At 34.0% G+C, this 23,225-nt stretch overlaps 1 protein-coding gene across 1 annotated transcript; it reads right to left on the bottom strand.

Moving 5' to 3' along the window:
• Window positions 1-8,029: 8,029 nt before the first annotated feature.
• Window positions 8,030-11,914, bottom strand: LOC120071857 (Haloacid dehalogenase-like hydrolase (HAD) superfamily protein). The gene is made up of 7 exons (XM_039024259.2): window positions 11,503-11,914; window positions 10,664-11,160; window positions 10,149-10,246; window positions 10,015-10,039; window positions 8,780-8,900; window positions 8,559-8,693; window positions 8,030-8,429 (listed from the first exon to the last, which is right to left on the bottom strand). The coding sequence occupies exons 2-7, from the start codon at window positions 11,124-11,126 to the stop codon at window positions 8,222-8,224; spliced, it is 1,050 nt and encodes a 349-aa protein (XP_038880187.1). The 5' UTR covers window positions 11,127-11,160; window positions 11,503-11,914; the 3' UTR covers window positions 8,030-8,221.
• Between the last annotated feature and the right edge of the window lie 11,311 nt (window positions 11,915-23,225).

The following is a 23,225-nucleotide window of genomic DNA, read 5'->3' as shown; positions in this document are numbered from 1 at the left end:
CATCTTTAAAGGAAATTATGATGGGGTTGGAGTTAGAAATTTTTATGACAAGAGGCACAATTTTACATTTTATATGTTTTATTGCATAGAAAAATCATGGCAAGTTGTCTCTCTCCTTTTTCACTTTGCTTATAAATTCAATTGACCGACTCCTTTCACTGCGAACTCCACTGAAAACTAAAAAAGTCAAATGATGAAAGAGATGCATACTTCATTATTAAATAAATTATTTGAGGGATTAAACGATGTAGGTAGAAAAATTAAGGATAGTTTCATCATACAACTAGTAATATAAAAAAATACACCCAAAATAGGGACAAAAAGGTATTTTTCTTTTTCCGAAACAACAAATCGAGTTTAACAAGATAAAATATATTGAATAACAACATTTTTCACTTTGCTAATATATATATAACAACACTATCGTTGTCAACTTAAAATATGAAAACTAAATTGTTGCTAGTTAGTGTGAAAATAATGAAGGGTTGTTTGGGGCCCGTAATTACTCGTAATGGAATGAGTTCGTAATGTAATATATTCTAAAGTTCATGTTTGGATTGAGCATTTTAGATCAAATTTGTAATAATAAATTTATTATGTTCTCATAATTTCCAATTCAATCCTCGTTCTCACTGTTTTCACGATTCACGATCTTATTTCATTCTACTCTTGATTTCTCACTCATTCCAACACCTTTATGATTTCTAATAATTCTAATTACATTCCATCCTCTCAATCAATTCCTATTTGTCTTTGATACAAACTTGAGAATCCATGAATTTAATCGATACATTCCCACTTTGTTCGTTCTAGCTAATCAACGATATTTTTTTAATGTCGTAAAATAACCAAGTAATATTAAAAAAATTAAATTCGGATCTAATAAATGTCTAAAATATTCTTGATCAAAATAGCAAAGTAATATTAAGCAATTGATTTAAAACAAATATTCTCACAACTCTATCAAATTCTATAAACCAAGAGATTTATAGGACATAAGACAAGATTTGAAAATGATTCTAGAAGTTGTCTAATTGATTAGAGAAAAATGGAAATGTCATTATATTTTTTTTCTTCTATCATCTGAAAATGCCAAATTGCAAAATTATGCCCTCACAAACTATATTCGAGTAAAATGAAAACCAAACATTTAATGACTTACAAGGTATCTCTATGTATAAATATTTAGAAAACGTATCTTTGTTCAAAACGAAAAAATTAAAAGGATATTGTTCTTTTAGAAACTATTCAGGAAAATATTGTTGTTTTCAAACTATTTGTAAAAATATTGTTTTTTTTTTAAAAAAATAAGTCGAGGGTTCAAAATTCGACCTTCGACCTTCCTTTCATTTGTACGTCGAACTTTGAATCCTCGACCTTGCCCTTCCTAACATTATTATTGAGTCTGTTTAATTATCATTCCGGAAACCTTCCTCTATCAAAAGATCCTATTTCTAAATTTTCATAAGGTCCACCTGGAATTCCTTCCAAAGCTTGTTGAATAATTTTTACAGATTCTGTCATCTCAGCAAGTCTGACTAAATAACGAGCTAATGAATCTCTTTCTTTTTGCCACTGAACTTCCCAATCAAATTCGAGAGCGAGATTATGAGAGAGAGCGAGATTTTGAGAGAGTGAGAGTTTGAGAGAGCGAGAGTGAGATTTTGAGCGAGAACGAGAGCGAGAGTGAGAGAGAGATTTTGAGCGAGAGCGAGAGCGAAATAGCGAGATTTTGATAGAGAGCGAGAATACCGTATATATTTTTCTTTTTTCTTTTTTTCTTTTTTAATTATTACATTCCACCTTCTTCTTTCTTTCTTCCTTTCTTTTTTCTTTTTTTTTTTTTAAAAAATTCCATTTTATAAAAACAATTTCTAAAAATATTTTATTATTTTATTTAAACTCTAAAAAGAATAAATTAAAAAATAATAATAACTCATAAAAAAAATGTAAATTAAATATCTCATTTATATAAAAATAATTAAAAAAATCAATGTGTCCCACAAGGCAGATGTCGTTGATTTCAAGTTGGTTGTCGTCGTCGACTTCGAACTTGTGGTTACTCGGGTTTTTTTTATATTGCTTTGGTACCTCTGCAGGCGCTTCATAATATAAATATTCATTATGCTCTCCACGACCCCGACCATGTCCATGCACGTATAAAGACAAAGGACCAGCCTCTCAGTCATAATGTCCTAAACCAAATGCTGGCATCATCATCATCGGACTAACATAATCAATTTGACTCTGCGTCTGCATCACAGAGGGCAACTCTTTCACATTATGTGTAACCTCATCAAACTCATCCTCTTCCCGAATAGGTCCTCTATGTCTAGAAGCTGGTAGAGGAACAATAGGTATATTGTACATATAATGAATTTCCTCCATATAGCTTTGGTTGTCACTACATATGCAAGAACTTGGTTCAGATCATTCGCAACCTCACGGAGTCTACTGTTGTTCGATCTCTGTGAATTATAAAACAATTAGACAATATTTAAAATAAATTTAAATTAAAAATAATTAGATAATATTCATTCATTTACCAGATGACCCACAGCTGCTCTCGGACGAGTGACATAGCGCCTTGTGATATTATTATACCAATGAATATATTCTGGAGTGACATCTATGTCAAACTGTTCAAGAGCAACCCCCACTGCAATAAACCTTGCACGATAGTGCCATCGCACTACCAAATGTACAACTTTTTCGGACCAATCTCTAGTCCTTAGGTCAATATCATGCAGTACGGTTTAGTATTACAAGGCGATGGGACATCCTGCTGAAAACCGAATTGTCTCATCACCCTGTCAGAAAGATGCCACTCACCAATGTGAAAACATATGAGAGGACTCATCGTCTGCCATATGTTTTGATCATTCGTATAAAAATTAGGCAAAGTATGCATAATAATTTTGTACGGCTCCCAAATAACCTGAAACACAAAATATTATATTAGAGAATATTAAAGACAAATACAATAAAAATGTGAATAAAATAATCAATTAGGTTTAGTGTAATGTACCTGTTCAGGTTGAAGCAGATCAAACATGTATCTATATTGGTTAACTACATGTGTGGTTGTCCTAGTCACACAAAATTTATCTCTCCACCTAAATTTTTAAATTGATAATTTAGAATTTAAATTAACTAGATCAGTGATATAAAAATTAAATTGAATTAAAACAACATACCGAGAACCGTAGGCTCGTCCAACTAACTGAGCATCATTAACATGATGTAGCTGTGGAGCTATTGTTGGAAATCGCTCCTAAGCCCATAGTTGCAAAAGTGTGAGAGGCCCAACTATCTCTCGAACCTCAAGTCTTATTGTTTTGCATAGTTGTCTATACAACCATGCCAAGCATGCTCTACCCCACGAATACCGCCCCGTATCATGGAGGTTAGCTAACAGTGGCAGGAACATCAAGTGAACAAAATGACTTGATTTATCTGAAAACAGACTTCCACCCATCATTTGTAATATATATGCTCGTGCATATCTTATAACGGTTTCCTCGTCTGTATCATCTGTGAGCTCATGAAATTATGCACTTTTTCAGACTTATGGAAAGTAAATAACGTGAAGACGATTTCCATGTAGCAGACCACGTCAGCTGACTGGTTGACCGTTTAATCTATGTGGCAGACTCAATTTCGCTCTCGCTCACAATCTCGCTCTCTCCTACAATCTCGCTTTTTTAATATCGCTCTCTTTTACAATCTCGCTTTTAATCTCGCTCTCTTCTACAATCTCGCTCTCTTACAATCTGCTTCACCCACTTATCTTCCTTGTCGAAGGTTGAAGTTTCGACTTATGTATGTTAGAACTTCAACCTTCGACAACCTAATATACAAAATTAGTGAGATTCCCTTCTAGAGTGAGATCCTCATCACAAAATTAGCGAGATTTTCTTTTCCTTGTCGAGGGTTGAAGTTTCGACTGATGTATGTCGAAACTTCAACCCTCGACAACCCTAGTTTACGTATTGTTTCCAAGTTTTTCTTTGTTTGTCGAGTTCTCAACGTTCGACCTCTACATTAGTCGAATCTTAACCCTCGACTTCTAGTCTTGAAATCCCAAAACAACAATATTTCTCTAATAAGTTTCAAAACAACAATATTTCTTTAATAAGTTTTCAAAACAACAATATTAATATTAAAGGTCCTGTTCAAACCACCTGGGGATAAACACTCAATTGAATCAATTAAGTCTTTATTTGAGATTGTTGTAGTTTTTAAAATAATTGCTAGTAGTTTTGTTTCTAAAAAAAAATAGTTGCAAACAAAAATAAAATATTGTTTGATAAATTTTAATTTTAGATTAGAATAAACCAATTGCGATGTTTGATAAGTTAACACTATATTAGTGTAATTTAGTTATATGGACCAAAGTTGCTTATTATTTCAATTGTTATCAGATGGATAATTAATTTATTATTTATTGTAATATTTTTATTTAAAATTATATATGATTTGAATCTTCTCTAATTTTGTTTAAGTTAAATCATTTGATAAAAGTTTAAAGAAAATAATTGTTATAAAAATATTGAATGGTTAAATTTTAGAAATAGATGTGATGAAATATATTATTTTTAAAGGATATTATTATAAGATATCTACTTAAACGATTAAGAAGGTAACATAGTTGTAGGAAAAATCAAATTTAAAAGCTAGAATTTATGAGATTTTACACATTAGATTTAAGTCTTGTTTGGTAGGGATGGAAATGGTTCAATTCGGTTCGGTTTGGTTAAAAGCTAGAATTTATGAACTTTTACATATTAGTTAAGGATCCATTTGACAACCATTTAAGTCCTGTTTGGTAGGGGTGGAAATGGTTCGATTCGGTTCGGTTTGGTAACTAAACCGAACCGAACCGAATTTTTTAAAATTTGAAACCAAACCGAACTGAACTGTATATATAAGGTTCGTTTTGGTTTCAAATTCGGTTTTGGTATTTTTAAAAAATCTATGTTATATTCTTTTTTAACTAAAAACGGTTCAGTTCGGTTCGGTTTTAAATTCGGTTTTACTCTTTTTTAAAAAAAAATTATATATTAGTTAAAAAAGGTTCGATTCGGTTTCAAATTCGGTTTTTGAAAGTGAAACCGAACCGAACCGAATTAATTCGGTTTCAAAATTTCTTCAAACCGGACCGAACTGCATTTTTCTGTTTCACTGAGTTTTCGGTTTGATTCATTTCTATTTTTAAAAACAGTTCGATTTTTACGGTTTGAATGACCACCCCTACTGTTTGGTAACCATTTTATTTTTTGTTTTTTGTTTTTAAAAATTAAGCATGTGAATACTACTTCTACTTCCAAATTTATTTTTTTGTTATCTATTTTTTACCGATGGTTTAAAAAACCAAACTAAATTTTGAGAACTAAAAAAAACAGCTTTTTTAAAAAAAAAAATTGTTTTTAGAATTTGACTAAGAATTCAACCATTGCACTTAAAAAAGATTCAAATCATTGTAAGAAATGTGAATGAAATAGACTTAAACTTCTAAAACAAAAATAAATAACCAAATGACTACTAAACGGGGCTTTAGTTTTTTGTTTTTATTTTTGAAAATTAAACCTATAGACACTACTTCTACTCCCAAATTTCTTCTTCTTTTTACCAATAGTTTACAATCAAAGGCAAAATTTGAAAATTTTAAAAAAAAAAGTAGCTTTTAAAAACTTGCTTTTGCTTTTAGAATTTGACTAAGAATTCAACCATTGTACTTAAGAAATATGCAAATCATAATAAGAAATGAGGGGGAAATAGACTTGATTTTCAAAAACCAAAAACAAAAAATAAAATAGTTATCAAATAGGACCTAAAATTTAAAAGTGATTCTAGTCTTAAATCACCCATTGTGGGTTTGAAATATGAAGAAAGTCCAACAAGTGGAAACGAATATTCATTAAAGAGGAAACATCAATTGACAAAAAAGCTTAAACTAAGACAAATTTAATACAATATCTAACATCTAGCATTTGAATAAATAATTTATTTTACAAGTTAAGATTTTCTCATAATCATTTATTACGATTACAAATACAAATCCAAACGATCATGTAGCCACAAACTTCAAAAACACGTGCCCCAAGCGTGGAAATAAATAATCAAATTGTCCAACAAAATCAACATCACACCCTCCTATTTTCAGCATGTTTTCGAAAGACCCGATTCTCTATGTGCTCAAGCCTCAAGGATCATGGGAGTGAATCTAAAGCCACAAAAGGTACCGTTGATTAAATATCAATAAATCATTTTAGATTTTAAGTCCATAATTTGTGGGATTAAAAAACAACCACCATGTGTGAAAAATAATACAATTATGCTTTTTTTTTAAAAAAAAATAAAAAAATAAAAATACAAGTTATCAAGGAAATTGTTAGAAATAACACGTTTAGGTTTTCACCTTACAAAACTAGCATGCTTTTTTGAAAACTCGTAAAATAGTTTTTCTCGGTCCATCTTGGGCATGATCGACTACCGAGAATTAATTAAAAAATCCAGTTTTTCTAACTTTTATAGATTTTTTTGGGTGTTCTCGATACATCTCGGTTGATTACACTGTCATTTGCTATTTTTTATGTAATTTTTCCGAATCTTATATCAAATTTTATACTATTTTCAAATTTTCTCCAAATCGGTTATGTTTACTAAATATTGTATCAAATTATTATGTAATTTTTCAAATATTTAGCATAATTTATGTTTTCACAATTATATAAATTTCCAAAATTTCAAATGGATTTTTCAATCATCAAAATAGATTTTCCAAATTGATTAAACATTTTTAAATTTTGTAAAAGATCAAAATTTTCGAAAAATTGGGTAAGATTATACTCAGGATATATATTAATCCTATACGAGTTTCTACTGAGAATATATGAATTTCGGTGTTAATTATGTTCGAGATTTCATCGAGAGCTCAAATATATAGAATCTCGGTGTTATTTTATCCGAGATTAACATTGAGATGTGCATAATCTTGGTGTATAATCTAGCGAGATGTACTAAAAAAAACCCCAAACAATCGATAAGTTGGAAAAAGTTTATTTTTTTTAACTAAAATCTTATAGTCGATCTCGTTCGAGATGACGAATATTAAAAAAAAATGCTAATTTTATAAGGTAAAAACTTAAACACTTTATTTTTTACCATTTCCGTACTGGATAGTGGATATGTGCATAAAAGAAACTTTTATCTGAATTTTTCTCGATTAACGCATTTGCAATGTAGGAATGAGGGTGTACGAAGCTTAGCGATAGTTCAAGAATCAAAACTAGCTCCCAGCCCTTCCATACTTTTGTCATAACTCACATTAATATTATCACTAGGTTTCCTCATCGTGTAGTTAAACACATCATCACAAGGCTGGCACTGAATTTTATTGTTAATGCTTACAACATATTTAATACATTCACATATGATGAAAGACATAGCTTGTTTACGATCGATCGTCAATAAATTTGTAGGTGACATTACATAAATAAACCTTGCATACTCTAGACTTTCTATTCCATCGAACCGTTCTAAATTGAAAATTGATTTACAAACTTCATTTAAAAAAAAAAATAAAATAAAAATAGAACCCCCTAGAGATAGAACATTAAAGTCAATCAAATCCATAAATTTAAGTTCCTTCTTGTTACTTGTACATTGTTGGATCTTTTTGAGGTTATCATCCTATTTGTTGAATCCATGATAACGAGGTAATGGACAAACACTATTACAAGGACTATTGCAAGTCCTTATCCTTATTGATCCTAATCATGTTATTATTAGACACATTCTTGTACATAATCAAACGAGTGATAATCTAATTACTTGAAAATATAAGCCTTTTCCAAATAAATGTTAAATTATTATAATGTGGAGTTCATGAAAACCGATACACCAACACGTACAAAACCGTGATACTTAGTATTTTCATGTACTGTCCCTGCAGTGGAGCAGGGCAGAAACGTCAATTTCAATTTGAATTCTAGTCTTGAATAAACTGCTGATTGAGTAGACAAAATGAGAGATATTACTCACTTTGTAATAAAAGTGAGGAAATTAAATAATGGGATAATGAAAGTTGGGCTTAATACTAAACCCTAAACAATTGCATCATCAGTATTCCTAGTTCCTACTACCTCCAACCCACAAAATCCCACATTTCATATTAGTAAATAAAACAGCATTTCTATTTTGCTAAAAACTAATTGCTTTAAGAAGAATGAACACAAGAAGCTAATTGCTTCTCCACTTCTTCCCAATTGTGAACTTTAGTTACTAAGGGAGGCAGATCCTCAGTTTCAGTCTTGCACCATGGATATGAATTCTCATAGTCGAAAAGTAAAACTCGAATCCCTGCTTCAGCGCATTCGATTGCATATCTTGGGTTATCATCAATTAGCACTCTTGCTCCCAAGGACCTGCCCGGTGCGATCGTCCACGATGGGACAAAGATTTTAAAGCAACCCATCAATAATTGTTTTACTTGAATAGACGATTCGATTAGGGTGCGGTTGGATGAGAAAATAAATTATAAAAGCGCGACATACTTGCATATTTCTGCCTTTGATTTGGATTCTCCATCAAGAGCAAAGTGGTTTCCAAAGTGAATCTCTTGAAACAGCCCTGGATAGTGCTTCTCGATCCACTCAAGTGTGTGTTCTTTGATTGCATTTTGTCGAGACCTAAAATTAGTTCAAATGAGACCAGTTGATCGTCTATAGGAAGGAATTGGTACCGTATCAAAATGATTCAATGTAGCTATACATACGTTACGACTGAAAGGTGACAGAATCTCGATAACTTGAGGAGTGTGCTCTGCGCTCCGGGTATAGGCCAGATTCCAGTCTTGAAATATGGTGTCTTGAAGAACTCGTGAACTCGAATATTAGCTGGAAAGAAGAGAAACCAGAATCAATCAACCAACCAAGTTGAGACAGATTTTCCATGGACAGAAAATATCCCATGAACAGCTTCAAGAGCGTGAAGATAAAATTTAAATCAATCCAAAGTTCTCCATGCGTAAAAATCATACATCGTATTTCATTATAGACTGCAAAGTTACTCAAAGAAGTGTAAATTTACAAAGGAAGTGCCAATATATTAACATAAGAACTGTCATACAATTTTGAGCCTGAATTTTGTAGATCGCAAGATTAACTAACTTAAAAAGTCTTTGAGCTCCTCGTAACAAAAAAAAATCCATTTCCATGAACCTTCCAAAGTGTACCTTTTAAATAGTTTCAAGTTCCTTTGCGACAGTTTCTACAATCGCAAATCATTCATTTTACACCTTCACTCAAAGAGACCACAATTGAGAAAAAGTTTAAGATTGTTTCACAGAAAGTTCTCAAAAGTGTTTTCTAAAAGCACAAGGTGCAAAAGCCAAATTCAATAGCCAATATTAGACAAAAGCGTTGAAGCATAAGCAAAAATGTTCAAAAGCCACTGGTATAGTATACAGATACCTTTTCTATTAGCCATATAACCCAAAAGAAGACTCATTCTATGAACATATTGAAAACATGACCTCAAACCATTGGGCTTTTGAAATTCTCAATAAAAAGTCAGCAAGTTTCCTGAGTATATTTTTTGAAGATAAACATCAAGAACAAATTACAGGATACTATTTTGTAACACACATGCACTAACACAAATGTAAGAATACTAAAAGTGCAAACTCAAAGACATAAAAAAAAAATGGAGGGTCCAATTATTCAACTAAGAAAAGGTCATGAAACCAACCACTTGACGCTTATGCTGCCTAATACAAAATGTGGTGCCAGCAAACCTATAATTCCAGACTTATTCAACATGGAAAGTTTGGAAATAGTAAAAAAAATAGTTTCAAAAAGAAAAATATAAATAAAGACCTCAGAACCACATGCAACCATCAATCAGTCAAACGCACGACTCCATCAAGGAAAAACAATAAGCATTATATAATTATAAAGCCATCTTGATACAGATGACAATAGATTAAAAGTCAATCCCCAAAAGTTGTACCTTCATCACGAGAGCAGTTCCATATCTGATACAGAAAAGAAAATCTAAATCAAACTGATGCATATTAGACGATTCCCAGACGTTAATAATCAAAAGGAAACCCCAACAAATAAGACAAATTAACATAATCATACCCTGAAGAATTCATAGACATGATACTCAGAAACTGAATGATTTGAAGAATAACGATCAGCAACAAATTTGTTAAGAGCCGAGACAAAGTTTCCCAAAACTACACAACAAAAATAAACAAGCATTCGATCAGAGAACTAAGAGAATAATCATGTGCAATAACTGGTTAGCATAAACCAAATTCTCAGCTCAAATCAAGTACAGGCGAGAGTAAGTAGCCATCATAGCACATGCAATGGTCAAAAGTCATTAGCTAATGTAGTGTTTTACTCAAATATAATTATCTAAGTCGTCAATGAATAAATTAATTAATTAATCTAAGTCAACAATTCCATGGATTTAGTAATTATCTAAGTCTCAACTGGATTTTTCCTGTCCCTGTCACATGAATCAAACCCACTTGTAAACAGAGAATTGAAGAAGATGAAGCAGCTTTACAGTGGAGAAAATCAGAGAAACAGAAATGAAAATCCAAGAAAAGAGATAAAGAAATTGAAGATGAAAGAAAAACACAAACCCTCATCGATGTCAACAGCAACAACAAGTTTGTCCCTGGAAGAGAAGTCATGGAACGTTAAAGGATTTCCCCATTGGGGCTCCTCATGAACAGTAGTAGAATATCTGCGATCAATTCCATCAACTAAATCAATATCGACATTGTTAAGCAGCTGTGAACGACGAACAAATGTTGGGCCCTTAGCATTGATCCCCAACGAGCCGTTACTATAATTATCTTTAGGGGATTGAACACAAGCTTTGAGACCAAATCGAGTGCATCTATTTCCTGGAAAACTACGAAGAACGAGCTCTCCAGTAATGGGTAATCCACAACACCGTTCAAATAGCAATGGTTGAGAAGGCCGATGCGATTGCATATGAAAATGAGACGATCGAAGATTTCGCGTCAATGACTGAGCCGCCATTAAAGGAAATCGAACATAGTACAGTATTTGATTGAAGGAGCGTCGACGATTTATCATAAATTTCTTCAAAGATGAATCGAATCTCACATTCCTCCACCGCCACAACAACAATAAACAATTAGAAAAACATGTTGTAAAAACCCTAAAACAACAAAAAGCGGAAGAAACAAAAACAACAAATAATATTTAACAATTTAATTATAACAACAACCAAAAAAAAAAAAAAAACGACAAATCCTTAATGAAATTAAATGACGAAACGAAACAATTCGATCACTTCAGCCTGGAAATCACGAAATCACGCACAGAAATCCACATACAGTTAAATCAAAATCAAGAATAGAAAGAAAGAATCAAATGAATACAGCCTCTAACTAAATAATGATTCCGCAAAAAATAAAAAAAAAATAAAAAAAAAAAGCCAAAGGCGAACCTGAATCAAGTATCAATGAAGCTGGAGAAAGTGATGATTGAAAAGAATCAAAACTTGGAACCCTAATTGGGGAATGAAGTAAATGGAAGGGAAATTGGGTGTTTAAACTCAAACTAGGAAAATCCGGGGTTGTGATTCTTGAGCTGAAACAATGGATTGTTTCCTTTATATAAACATATTTCGTGAATCAACAAATTGAAGAAGAAAAGGGATGGAGTTTGAAGAAATGCAAAATCAAGGCGTCGGTGCAGTCCCCACAACCAAAAAGTTGATGAATTTATTGATTTTTCCATTCGAAAAATCAGGGATTTTGATCTTTAGTTCCTTCTTCTTCAACCATTTGGAATCTCATTTTCATGAAGAAGTTGTGGAAAAAGCAAAGTTACCTTAAATTTGCAAGGTAAAGGTGTATAAATTTATACACGTAATTTTCTTCCTAAAAAAATTTAAATTTGAATTGAGGTTTTCAAAAATTGAGAAATAAGAAAATTATTTATACAAAATAATAAAATTTTAATATTTTTTATGGAGATGGATAGGTCTATTTGTATCCATTAGTTTTTTTTTTATTTATTATTTCTATAAATTGTTTGACATTTTTTTATATATTAAAATTTTATTTATTTATTTATTTTTATCAACTATATAATTTATTAGTCGATGAGATAGAAGATTCTTTTTAAGGATCACCTAAATTTTAATCGGGTAATGTCGAATGATTTAGAATATGAAAACTAACATTTTGTTTAGGAAAATTTTGTTTATGTTGAAAGCACCACACCCATCAACTTTAAATTCTTTCCATATTCCATTCTCAAAGGCTTTGTAATTTTTATAAAAGTACAAAATTTTGCAATCTAATGACTTTTTCTAGACGTGAAATCACGTTTAAACGTAGTTTACACATTTGTAAAATCATGAGTCATTTGTACATATATACATATATATATAGTTGAAAAAAAAAGTTTGATTGTCCACTTAACTTCAATTTTTCAAATTTTAATCTAAATCAAAATATTTTTTGTATGCATACAGAAACTCCAAAAACTTATTCTTCGCAATGATTGAAAAAAAGTACAATAATGATATTATTTTAAAATAAATAAACAATTTAAATAAATTGTTCAATCTTTATTAATCAAACTACCTAATATATTTTGATAACCATCAACTAAAAGGACAAAAGGAAGTTCTTCAAAGGACAAAAGGGAGTTCTTCGCCTAAGCCGCTTTTAGATAATATAGATTATAATAATATAAAGTTAATTCTTTAGTTAACATAATATAAAATTAATAATTTTGCCATGTCATCTCATATTTACCTCATAAATGTTCTCATGTCATTATAGTTTTAATTAACAAGTACTTGTTATCTTTGGTTAGAAGTTCAAATTCTCATATTCTTACTTGTTTGTTGTTTCTTTTTTAAATAATACCTCTGAATGAAAGAGAAATTTTTTACCAATCATAAATTGTCTCGTCATTTACTAAATTAATGATGAAATTCCAAATGATTGAATTTGGGATCAATTAAAAGTTGACATGTGTCCCCAAATTAAAGTTGAAGACATAAATTGGTAAATTTCGATGATGCCACCTGTTTTCATCACAAGCGTCGGATTAAGTGAAATTAATTTGACCCAACTTGATAGTGTAATTTGGGCTAAGGTCCAGTTGAGCCTAAAAATGGGCGTAATTTAGCCCAAATACCAAAGTAGGTCCAAGTCGAACTAAATAGGTCCAACGGCTAGACCCATGGACTAACCAAACCAAAGCCCGTGAAGCTCACCAAAGAATTCCATAAATAGAGGAGCTCTCTTCATTTGTGGAGGTCGGCTATTCTACACTCCAGAGAGCCTAGAGAGAATTCTCTACAATCAGAAGATTCTCTGACTCCTAAAGCTGCACACTCCTTAAAGACAAGTCTCCTGAAGATTCAAAGTTTCTTAAGACTTCGACTTCGAGAACATCACGCGCTCCGCTTCCATAGGTCAAGCACATACATTCAACTAAGAGAGAATCAGGGGATCAAGTACTAGAAATCGAACCACATCGCATCATATCAACACCAATATCTACACCAACACAAATTCAACTCCACCAAACAAGTTTCTTCGGAAACCTTATGCGAATAAATTGACGCGTCCAGTGGAATCATATCTACCTCTCATCTCTCTCTCAACGTTCAAACAAATCAATAACATTGAAGAAAGTTGCATGCAAGGTAACTGCTGCAAGCGACTCTTACATGGGACCTATCACCCGCAGTAATTCAAAGGAAGTTATGTAGAGCAAAAGCAACGTTCCGTCATTGTGCATAACATCTTGAAACAAATAACAAAGTCTCCTAAATATGGGATTTTTAGCAAAGAAAATCCCTTTTTTGACAACTCCACTTCTTCCTCTAGCAAGTCAAAGAGGGAATCACACCCGAAAGTGATTTCTATCATGATGACGGATGTAACAACCGAGGCGGCCATGGAAAAAATGAAAAGAAAGATAAATTTTCTAACGAAAGCTGTTGACAAGCGAGATCATAAGATCGCTACCTTAAGAGAACAAATGAAAGCATGTGAAGCTGCTGAATCGAGCTAAACCCCTACTATCAAAGAAAATGATAAAGGGAAAACCATGTTGCAGGAAAACCAATCGCAACAGTCAACTTATGTTGCCTCTTTGTTGGTCCAACAACTACAAGATATGATCATGACCTCCATAAGGACTAAGTATGGAGGCCTGTCTCAGACCTCTTTTATGTATTCAAAGCTATACACCTAGAGAATGCCTGCTAGGTACCAGCCCCCGAAGTTCCAACAATTCGATGGAAAGGGCAACTCGAAGCAACACATTGCCCACTTTGTTGAAACATGCGAGAACATAGGAATCAGAGGAGATCTACTAGTAATGCAGTTTGTCAGAACTCTGAAAGGAAACACTTTTGACTAGTACACTAACCTAGAGCCTGAAGTGATCAACAATTAGGAGCAACTTGAAAGAGAATTCATGAATCGCTTTTACAACACTAGATACACTGTCAGCATGATGGAGTTGACAAACACCAAGCAACAGAAAGGAGAGCCGATCATTGACTACATCAACCGATGGAGAGCTCTGAGTCTAGATTGCAAAGACCGACTCACCGAACTATCTGCTGTAGAAATGTGCACCCAAGGTATGCACTGGGTACTTCTCTATATTTTGAAGAAGGACAAGAAAAAAGCAAAGAGTGCTAAAAAGATTGCAAAAAACACCACAAAGGAATCAATGATCGTTAATACGACCTCGCTGAAATTTTTTTCAAAAGGAAAAGAGAATAAAATTTAGAAGAAAGACGATTGAGGCAAAATACGTCGCCTAACTTTGAAAGAGAGACAAAAAAAGGTTTACCCGTTTCCTGACTCTGATGTTGCATATATGCTTGAACAACTATTAGAAAAAAAAACACTTATCTAGCTACGGAAATGAAAAATATCAGAATAAGCAGGGAAAGTGGACGATCCTAACTACTGCAAGTATCACAAGGTCGTTAGCCACACAGTCGAAAAATGTTTCATGCTGAAGGAGCTGATTCTAAGGTTGGCCCATGAGAGGAAGATTGAGTTGGATCTGGATGAGGTTGCTTAAACAAACCATGCCACATTAGCAATAACTTTGAATGCTCTAACATCGACTATTTGTTATGATGAAAGAGAAAGTTTGGTCGAGTTTGAGACCCTCGAATTGGTAATTGTTTGATTTTAGCAAACGTCCCAAATAACAGATTTTCAAAACAAATAGGAGCATGTTAATGATAATGATGACGAAGGATGGATTCTCGTAACGTGTCGAAAGAAGAAAAAGCCAAGTTCTACCTAAAAAGAATCGCACTCCTATCGGGGTTAGAAAAGAGGGAACATGACTTAGAAAAGGAAGGGAAAAAATAAGATTTGGAAACCCAAGCTTGATGAGAAGGAAGATGAAGACTTCTCTTAACCCAGGCGAGAGATGACGTTAGCAGCTTTCCATCCGGAGATCTTCTATAGTCGCTATTCGAGGAAAACGACAGTGGTTGTTGCCTGTCACGCTGTCAGCATGGTAGAAAAAGTGGATACTCCTCTAAGTTCATCGAAAACGACGGAAGAATCAAAAGACTTACCATCATTCAGCATAGATGACTTGTTGTCACTTCCTCAGGCAACTAAGACGGTTCTCATCGAGTTATTAGAATCCAATGCATCTAGTGTACCAGCCTTTACGACGCGCGTGTATGCCTCGTGTTGTACGTCTATAGGTTTCTTAGATAAATATTTATTATTGGGATCAAAGCTTCACAATAGGCCTTTGTATGTCTCGGGATACGTTTAGGAATAGAGAGTTGGTCGAATTCTCGTTAACATTGGATCAACCGTCAATATAATTTCCAAGATGACTATGAAGCAATTGAGCATCCTCATGGAAGAATTGTTGAATAGTTGGTAATTCAAGGTTTCGACTAAGGCAGCCAAAGAGCGATAGGCATGATACACCTGAAGCTTTTCATTGGTGACTTGAAGGCTGACACGTTATTTCATGTCATAGACTTGAAGGCCACCTATAAGTTGTTATTGGGACGTCCTTGGATTCATGGAAATGGGGTGATAACGTCGTCACCGCATCGATGTTTCAATTTCTATCAAGATGGGATTAAGAAAGTTGAAGCTGACACTAATCCATTTTCAGAAGTTGAGTCTCACTTTGAAGATGAGAAGTTTTATTTGAAGAGTGGGGGCGTAGATATTGGGATTGGTATCCTAATTCTCCCGGAGTCTCATAGTTTGTAAACTATATACATTGTTATGAATAAAATAATAGTTATTTTATTTGGCATTTACTCATATCTAATAAACAAAGCTCCACGGTTATTGTATGTAAACTTAAGTAAGTACATGAGATATACAAGTGGATCATGTCTTAAGTGATAACCTAAATAGGTCTGTAGTATAAGGATTAAGGAGGGATACCTGATCCTGGTGACACTACGGATACGACCCACTTTGTAGAGGTTTGCAAGTGTTGTGAACTACTACAGATGGTAGATCCTGACCATTCATGTGGAGACATGCAAGCAGGGGTGTCCTATACAAAGAGTTTGTATAAGACTGGACCATGAGATTACTGGTCTCTTTATATAACGTCGTTGATACTTGAGACTTACATCTCACCTAAATGACCATAGGTGATATGACCTTAATCCTGAGTGTTTTCGGAACTCTTGCCTTTGAGGGAGGTCCTTTAATTAGTATGGGTGAGAATGGCCAGATTGTCAACTCAACAAGCCTACCTTTTTGGGGATTTTTCTGATCTGGGAGCTGGGAACTCAGTTACACAAGATGGAATTCACTCATTCCCTGAAGCAGGTATAAGTAGATAGATTGCTCTTTTAAGGGCTGATTCTGGGTCTTGAACATAGTGGTCACAGCTTCTCTTTGAAAGAGGGGCCTCAGTCATAGTAGGACTATGACTTATGTTCAGTAGAAGGATCAGTGGTACTTAAGGAGTTAGATGTAACTATAGGTGCATCACGATTATTGGCCCAGCTGTACTTACGAGCGATCTGTGAAGGGTTATCGCACTATTGACTGATTGATATGGACATAAAATATATCTGTAGTAAGGAGAGTGCAGCTGTCGGTCTTTAGTGGAGTGTCTGGCAGTTAACGAATGGTGGATCCCGTAAATAAAGAGTTTAATCAGTTATTCACGTACCGTTGGAGCTTTAAGTTACAGGTCCATAATGTCCCCTTGGTAGCTCAATGGATTCAAGTTGAGAATTAGTTCTTGTGGTTGATTTAAAATGTTCAAATTGACAAGAGGAAATTCGATTATATATGATATGATCGGTGTGATGTATGAGATACATCAAGTGGAGGATTAATGTAAATGAGATTTACATTAAGTACCATAAAATATAAAAATAACTATGGATTATATGTTTCATAAGATGAAATTTTAAAACTATAGGTTATAAATATAATATGGTAAGTTGGTTATCATATATATTTATAATAATATTAATTATTGGATAATTATATCTTTTTCTCTAATAATCAATTGAGTGGGAGGTTATTGGTGGTTTTATGGTAACTGTGAGATAAAAGAAAAAATATTTTCCTAAATTTAGAAGAGTTGCTATTCTCGGAAAGAACTCACAGTTTTGCTGTCAAGTGAATTGGTTTTCACTAAACGATAGCTGAAATAAAGACTAAACAATCGTGGAGTGTTACTATATGATAATTCACTCAGTTGGTCGTAGCTAAACGATCGCATGGCTATTTCTATACAATAGATTACCTTCGTCTATACGATTAAGCTTTGTCTATACGGTAGACTCTTCTCATCTCCCACTTGCTCAATCGTCTACATGATTGTTACTTCTCCAGTCTCTTCCTCTAACCAAGTCCACACAGAGCCGAAACTTTTGGATTCTCACACCGAGAATACCAAGGTAACACTTGTAGTGGTGTCCTCACTCAAATCGATTGAGTTCGGGATTTTGGAGGCTGTTCGTTGGGGTCGTGATCTTGGAGATCGCTGAGTTCGTGTTTGCTGTTGATCGTGCTATGTTGCGGTCGTTGTATTCGAGCGTTCGTGTGTTGTTGTCTTGGAGACTGAACGAGCATTCATGATTAAGGGAGTTTGAAGCATGAGTCTTCAAAGGTATGTATAATCTTTCCCTTGATCTCATTGTTAAGCATGCTGTAATTTTGTATTGTGCATAACCTGTAAGTTTCTCTTTCGTGACTGTAATTGTTATTGTTCAATTTCGAATGGAATTTGGAATGATCATTCCGCTGCTCATGAAAATCCTCTTAACTAATGTCCTTCACTAGCTAGTTTGGATTTTTAGAGGGACGAGAAAAGATTGAGAGGAAGAGCAAGGGAAAAAAATTTTCTCTGAGATTTCCCAAATCACAGAACTATTCTATGTAACTCTTTTGTAGGATGATCAAGAAGAAGACCTCCTTTCTCCACCAACTGCTCCCTTACGTGGGTGGAGAGAAAAAAGGCGAGGGAAGTTAATTCCCTCCCAAAAATAAAAAATAATTAATTAAAAAAATAAATTTAATTAATTAATATAACATATATATAGCATATAGTACCAAATACAATATAGCCTATAATTCCAATTTTCTCTCACTAATGGCTTTTAATATAAATCACATTTACATTAAATTTAATTATGAAAATCCAATTCATATAATTAATATTTAAATCATATTCAAATATTTATTTCCTCTCATAAATACTTAATATTATAATGTATCTAATACAGTAATTATATTACATATAATAAATATTTAATTAACTATATCATATATAATTAATTCCCTTAATTAATTTGAACAATTCAAATTAATCCAAAAACTTATTCTCATTTAATCCCCTTGAGCTACCGAGGGGACCTCATAGACCTGTAATTTGAAGTTCCAACAGTACGTGAATAATTAAATTATTCACTATTCGTTAACTGTCAAGCACTCCACTAAAGATCGACAGCTACACTCTTCGCACTACAGATATATTTCTATGTCCATTGGATATAACCAATCAACAGTACGATGACCATTCATAAATTGCTCGCAAGTACAGCTAGGCCAAAATTACCGTTTTGCCCCTGTAGTTACATCTAACTCCTTAAGAATCACTGATCCCTTTAATTAACAATAAATCATAGTTCAACTATGATCAAACCCTCTCGGGCCAGGAAAGGGTGTGGCACCACATTGTTTAAGCTCTACAATTAGTCTTTAAGGGAGAAATTTACCTACTAGCCCAACATTGAGGAAGGAGTGAATTCCTTATTGTGTAGTTTGTTCTCAACTCCCCAATCAGACGAATCCTCCAAATGGTAGGCTTTTTGAGTCAACGATCTAGCCACTCTAACCCATACAAATCAAATGATTGCCCTCATAGGTAGAGTTCACAACTCACTCAGGATTCAGGTCATGTTACCTATAGTCATCTTGGTGAAATATAAGTCTCTATTAGAAACGGCGTTATATAATGAGACTAAACATTTTGTGGTCCAGTTTTATATAAACTCCTTTGTATAGAATATCTCCCCTCACATGTCTCTACATAAATGATCAGGATCAGATCATTTGTAGCACTTTACAACAATTATAATAACTATAAGGCGGGTCATACTCGTAGTGTCACTAGTATAAGGTATCCGATCTTATCCATCTACTACAGACCATTTAGGTTATCACTTAAACATAATCCAACCATATGTCTCTACGTACATGTTTAAGCTACAAGATAACCCTCGATATTAGTTTATTGGTTTGTGGTTAATGCAACTAATTTTGAAATAAAACATCACATATTTTATTACATAAATAAAATATTTGTAAAATACAATTATAAACTATAAGACCTACGAGATTTAGGGAATCAACCCCAACAATCTCCCACTTGACTTAAAGCTAGTGGGGTGTACAATATAAAAATCAAACAATAATACAAAGTACACAAATCAATAAACTAGGGTATAAATCGCCTTGTATAAAATCTCCCACTCGCCCTAGTCTAAACGTGGCTTGTCCCATAGACTTATACTATGCAGGTGACCCTCAAACACCTTAGCCGTGTTGGCCTTTGTAAATGGATTAGCAACATTATGCTCCGAAACTATCTGCGTGACAATCACGTCCCCTTGATACACAATCTCTCGGATGAGATGATACTTCCGCTCTATGTGTTTCCTGCACTTGTGACTCCTTGGCTCTCGGGAATTAGCCACAACACCACTATTATCACAATAAAGTGTAATGGACTTCAACATTTCTGAAACGACTTCCAGATCCATCAAGAATTTTCTGAGCCAAACAACTTCTTTAGCGGCTTCACAAGCCACCACGTACTCGACCTTCATAGTAGAGTCAGTAATGCACCCTTGCTTGGTGCTTCTCCAGACTACTGCCCTTCCATTAAGATTGAACACTGATCCTGATGTGGATTTCCTAGCATCCTTATCAGTTTAAAAATCAGAGTCCGTGACTCCATGTATTCACTAAGGATCATATCCTTAGAACCATACACAAGCATGTAGTCTCTAATTCTTCATAGATACTTGAGGATATTTTTAACAGTGATCCAGTGGTCAAATCCTGGATTAGACTGATATCTACTGACTATCCCCACCGCATAGCAGATGTCAAGTCTCGTACATAACATCGCATACATCAAGCTGCCAACAACCGATGCATATGGGATCTATCTCATTTCCTCAACCTCTGAGGTGTCTTAGGACACTATTCCTTACACAAGTTAACTTCATGCCTGAAAGGTAGTAAACCTCTCTTGGAGTTCTGCATCGAATACTTGACAAGCATTTTGTCAATGTACGATACTTGAGACAAAGCTAGCGTTTTGTTCTTTCGATCTCAAAAAATCTGAATTTTCAGAACAAACTGAGCCTCTCTTAAATCTTTTATTTGGAATTGGGTTACTAGCCAGTTCTTAACTTCATTCAGTAGACCTACAACATTCCCAATGAGTAGGATATCATCTACATATAACACTAGGAAAGCTATTGAACTATTGATGATCATCTTGTATACACAAGACTCATCAACATTTGGATCAAAGCCATAAGATTTGATCGTAGTATCAAACCTTATGTTCCAAGATCGAGAAGCTTGCTTCAATCTATAAATGGACCAATTAAGCCTACAAATTTTTTGCTCTCGATCTTGAGTTGAATCTCTCGGGTTGCTCCATATAAATGGTCTCTTCAAGATTTTCATTCAGAAAGGCAGTCTTGACGTCCATTTGCCAAATCTCATAGTCATAATATGAGAAAATGGACAGGAGAATTCTAATAGACTTTAGCATGGCAACAAGTGAGAAATTCTCCTCATAGTCGACTCCCTCAAGGTATAACCCTTTGCCACCAGTCTAGCCTTGAAGGTTTACACCTTCCTATCAGGACCCCGTTTTCTCTTGTAGATCCATTTGCAACCTATAGATTTTACCATCAGGTTGATCTATAAAATCTCATACTGAATTGAAGTACATTGACTCCATTTCGAGATCCATAGCTTTGATCCACTCATCTTTGTCAACATCGTCCATTGCCTTATTGTAAGACAATGGATCCTCAACATTTCCATCGGCTACCATAGCAAGGATTTCAATTAAACCCATGTAACAGATATGTGGGTTCGCAACCCTCCCACTACGTCAAGGTTCCCTCAACACTTGAGGTGGATTTGGCCTACTAGATGATCCAACTTCAGCAACTCTTATTGAGGTATTGGGTTCTTCAACAATTCTTGTTGAAGGTTCAATACTTTCTTTGGAAAGTTCATTCAACACAATTTTACTGCAGGGCTTGTGCTCCCTTATGTGGTCTTCTTCAAGAAAAATAGCATTTATTGATGCAAACACTTTTTTTCTTTTGGGTCAAAGAAATAACCACCCCTTGTTCCTTTGGGGTAGCCTACAAATAGGCACAATTTTGAACGAGATTCCAATTTCTTAGGATTAGCCTCAAGCACATATGCTGGGCAACCACAGATCCTGAAATGACGTAAACTAGCTTTACGACCATTCCATAACTTCAAAGGTGTTCTGGTAACACTCTTGGATGGAATGTAGTTCAAAATATACGAAGCAGTCTCCACTACTTAACCCCAAAACGAGTCAAGTAAGAAAACGTAACTCATCATAAACTAAACCATGTCCAACAGGGTTCAATTTCTCCTTTCTGATACACCATTTTGCTGAGGTGTACCAGATGCTAAGAGTTGGGATACAATTCCATGTTATATCAAATAGTTTTGGAATGTCAGATCCATAAACTCTCTACCTCAATCAGATCGAAATGTCTTTATTGTTTTACTTAATACATTTTCAACTTCAGCCTTGAATTCTTTGAACTTTTCAAAAGATTCAGACTTATGTTGCATTAAAATAAATGTACCCATATCTTGAATAATCATCAGTAAAAGTGATGAAATATTCATAACCTCCCATAGCTTTTACATTAATCGAACCATAGAGGTTTGAATGTACCAGCTCTAAAGGTTCTTCGGCCCTGTGACCTTTTCTAGCAAAGGGTCTTTTAGTCATTTTGCCTTCAAGGCATGACTCACACACAGGTAAAGAAGTTTCTTCTTGCTCATTTAGAAGTCCATTCTTCACCAACCTCTCAATCCTTTGAGATTGATGTGTCATAACCTCAAGTGCCAAAGTTGGGCATTTTCTTTAGGAGAAATTTTAAGTCTTTTATGTTAAGTTACCGTAGTTTTAAACATTTCAGTATTATGGAGGGATTTAGTTTCTAACGGCCTTAGCACATATAAATTATTCTCCAGTTTAGCTGAACAAATATTGACACCAGTCTTTGAAATAAACACTTTGTTTATAAAGAAATTTATACAATAGTTTTTTATCAAGTAAATACTTTACAAAAATTAAGTTCCTTTTCAAACCTGAAACTACATATACATTTTCTAGTAAAATATATCTATTATGTAAAATTAACTGGAGACCTCCCACTGCCACAGCCGAGATGACGTGCCCAGTTCCAACCCACATCGTCATCTCACTAGCATTAAGTTGCCACCAGGAACTAATTCCCTGAAATAAAGAACAAACAGTGATTAGTGGTGCCAGAATCTATAATCCAGACATAATCATCATTCTCCCCTAAACATGTTTCCAATACAAGCAAATCACATTTACCTTGCTTAGCCT

This window comes from Benincasa hispida, chromosome 2 (genome assembly GCF_027475165.1).
Source record: "Benincasa hispida cultivar pf3 chromosome 2, pf3_genome.v1.1, whole genome shotgun sequence".
NCBI lineage: Eukaryota > Viridiplantae > Streptophyta > Magnoliopsida > Cucurbitales > Cucurbitaceae > Benincasa > Benincasa hispida.
The sequence above is the reverse complement of the archived record's forward strand: the minus strand, read 5'-3'. Positions and strand labels throughout refer to the sequence as shown.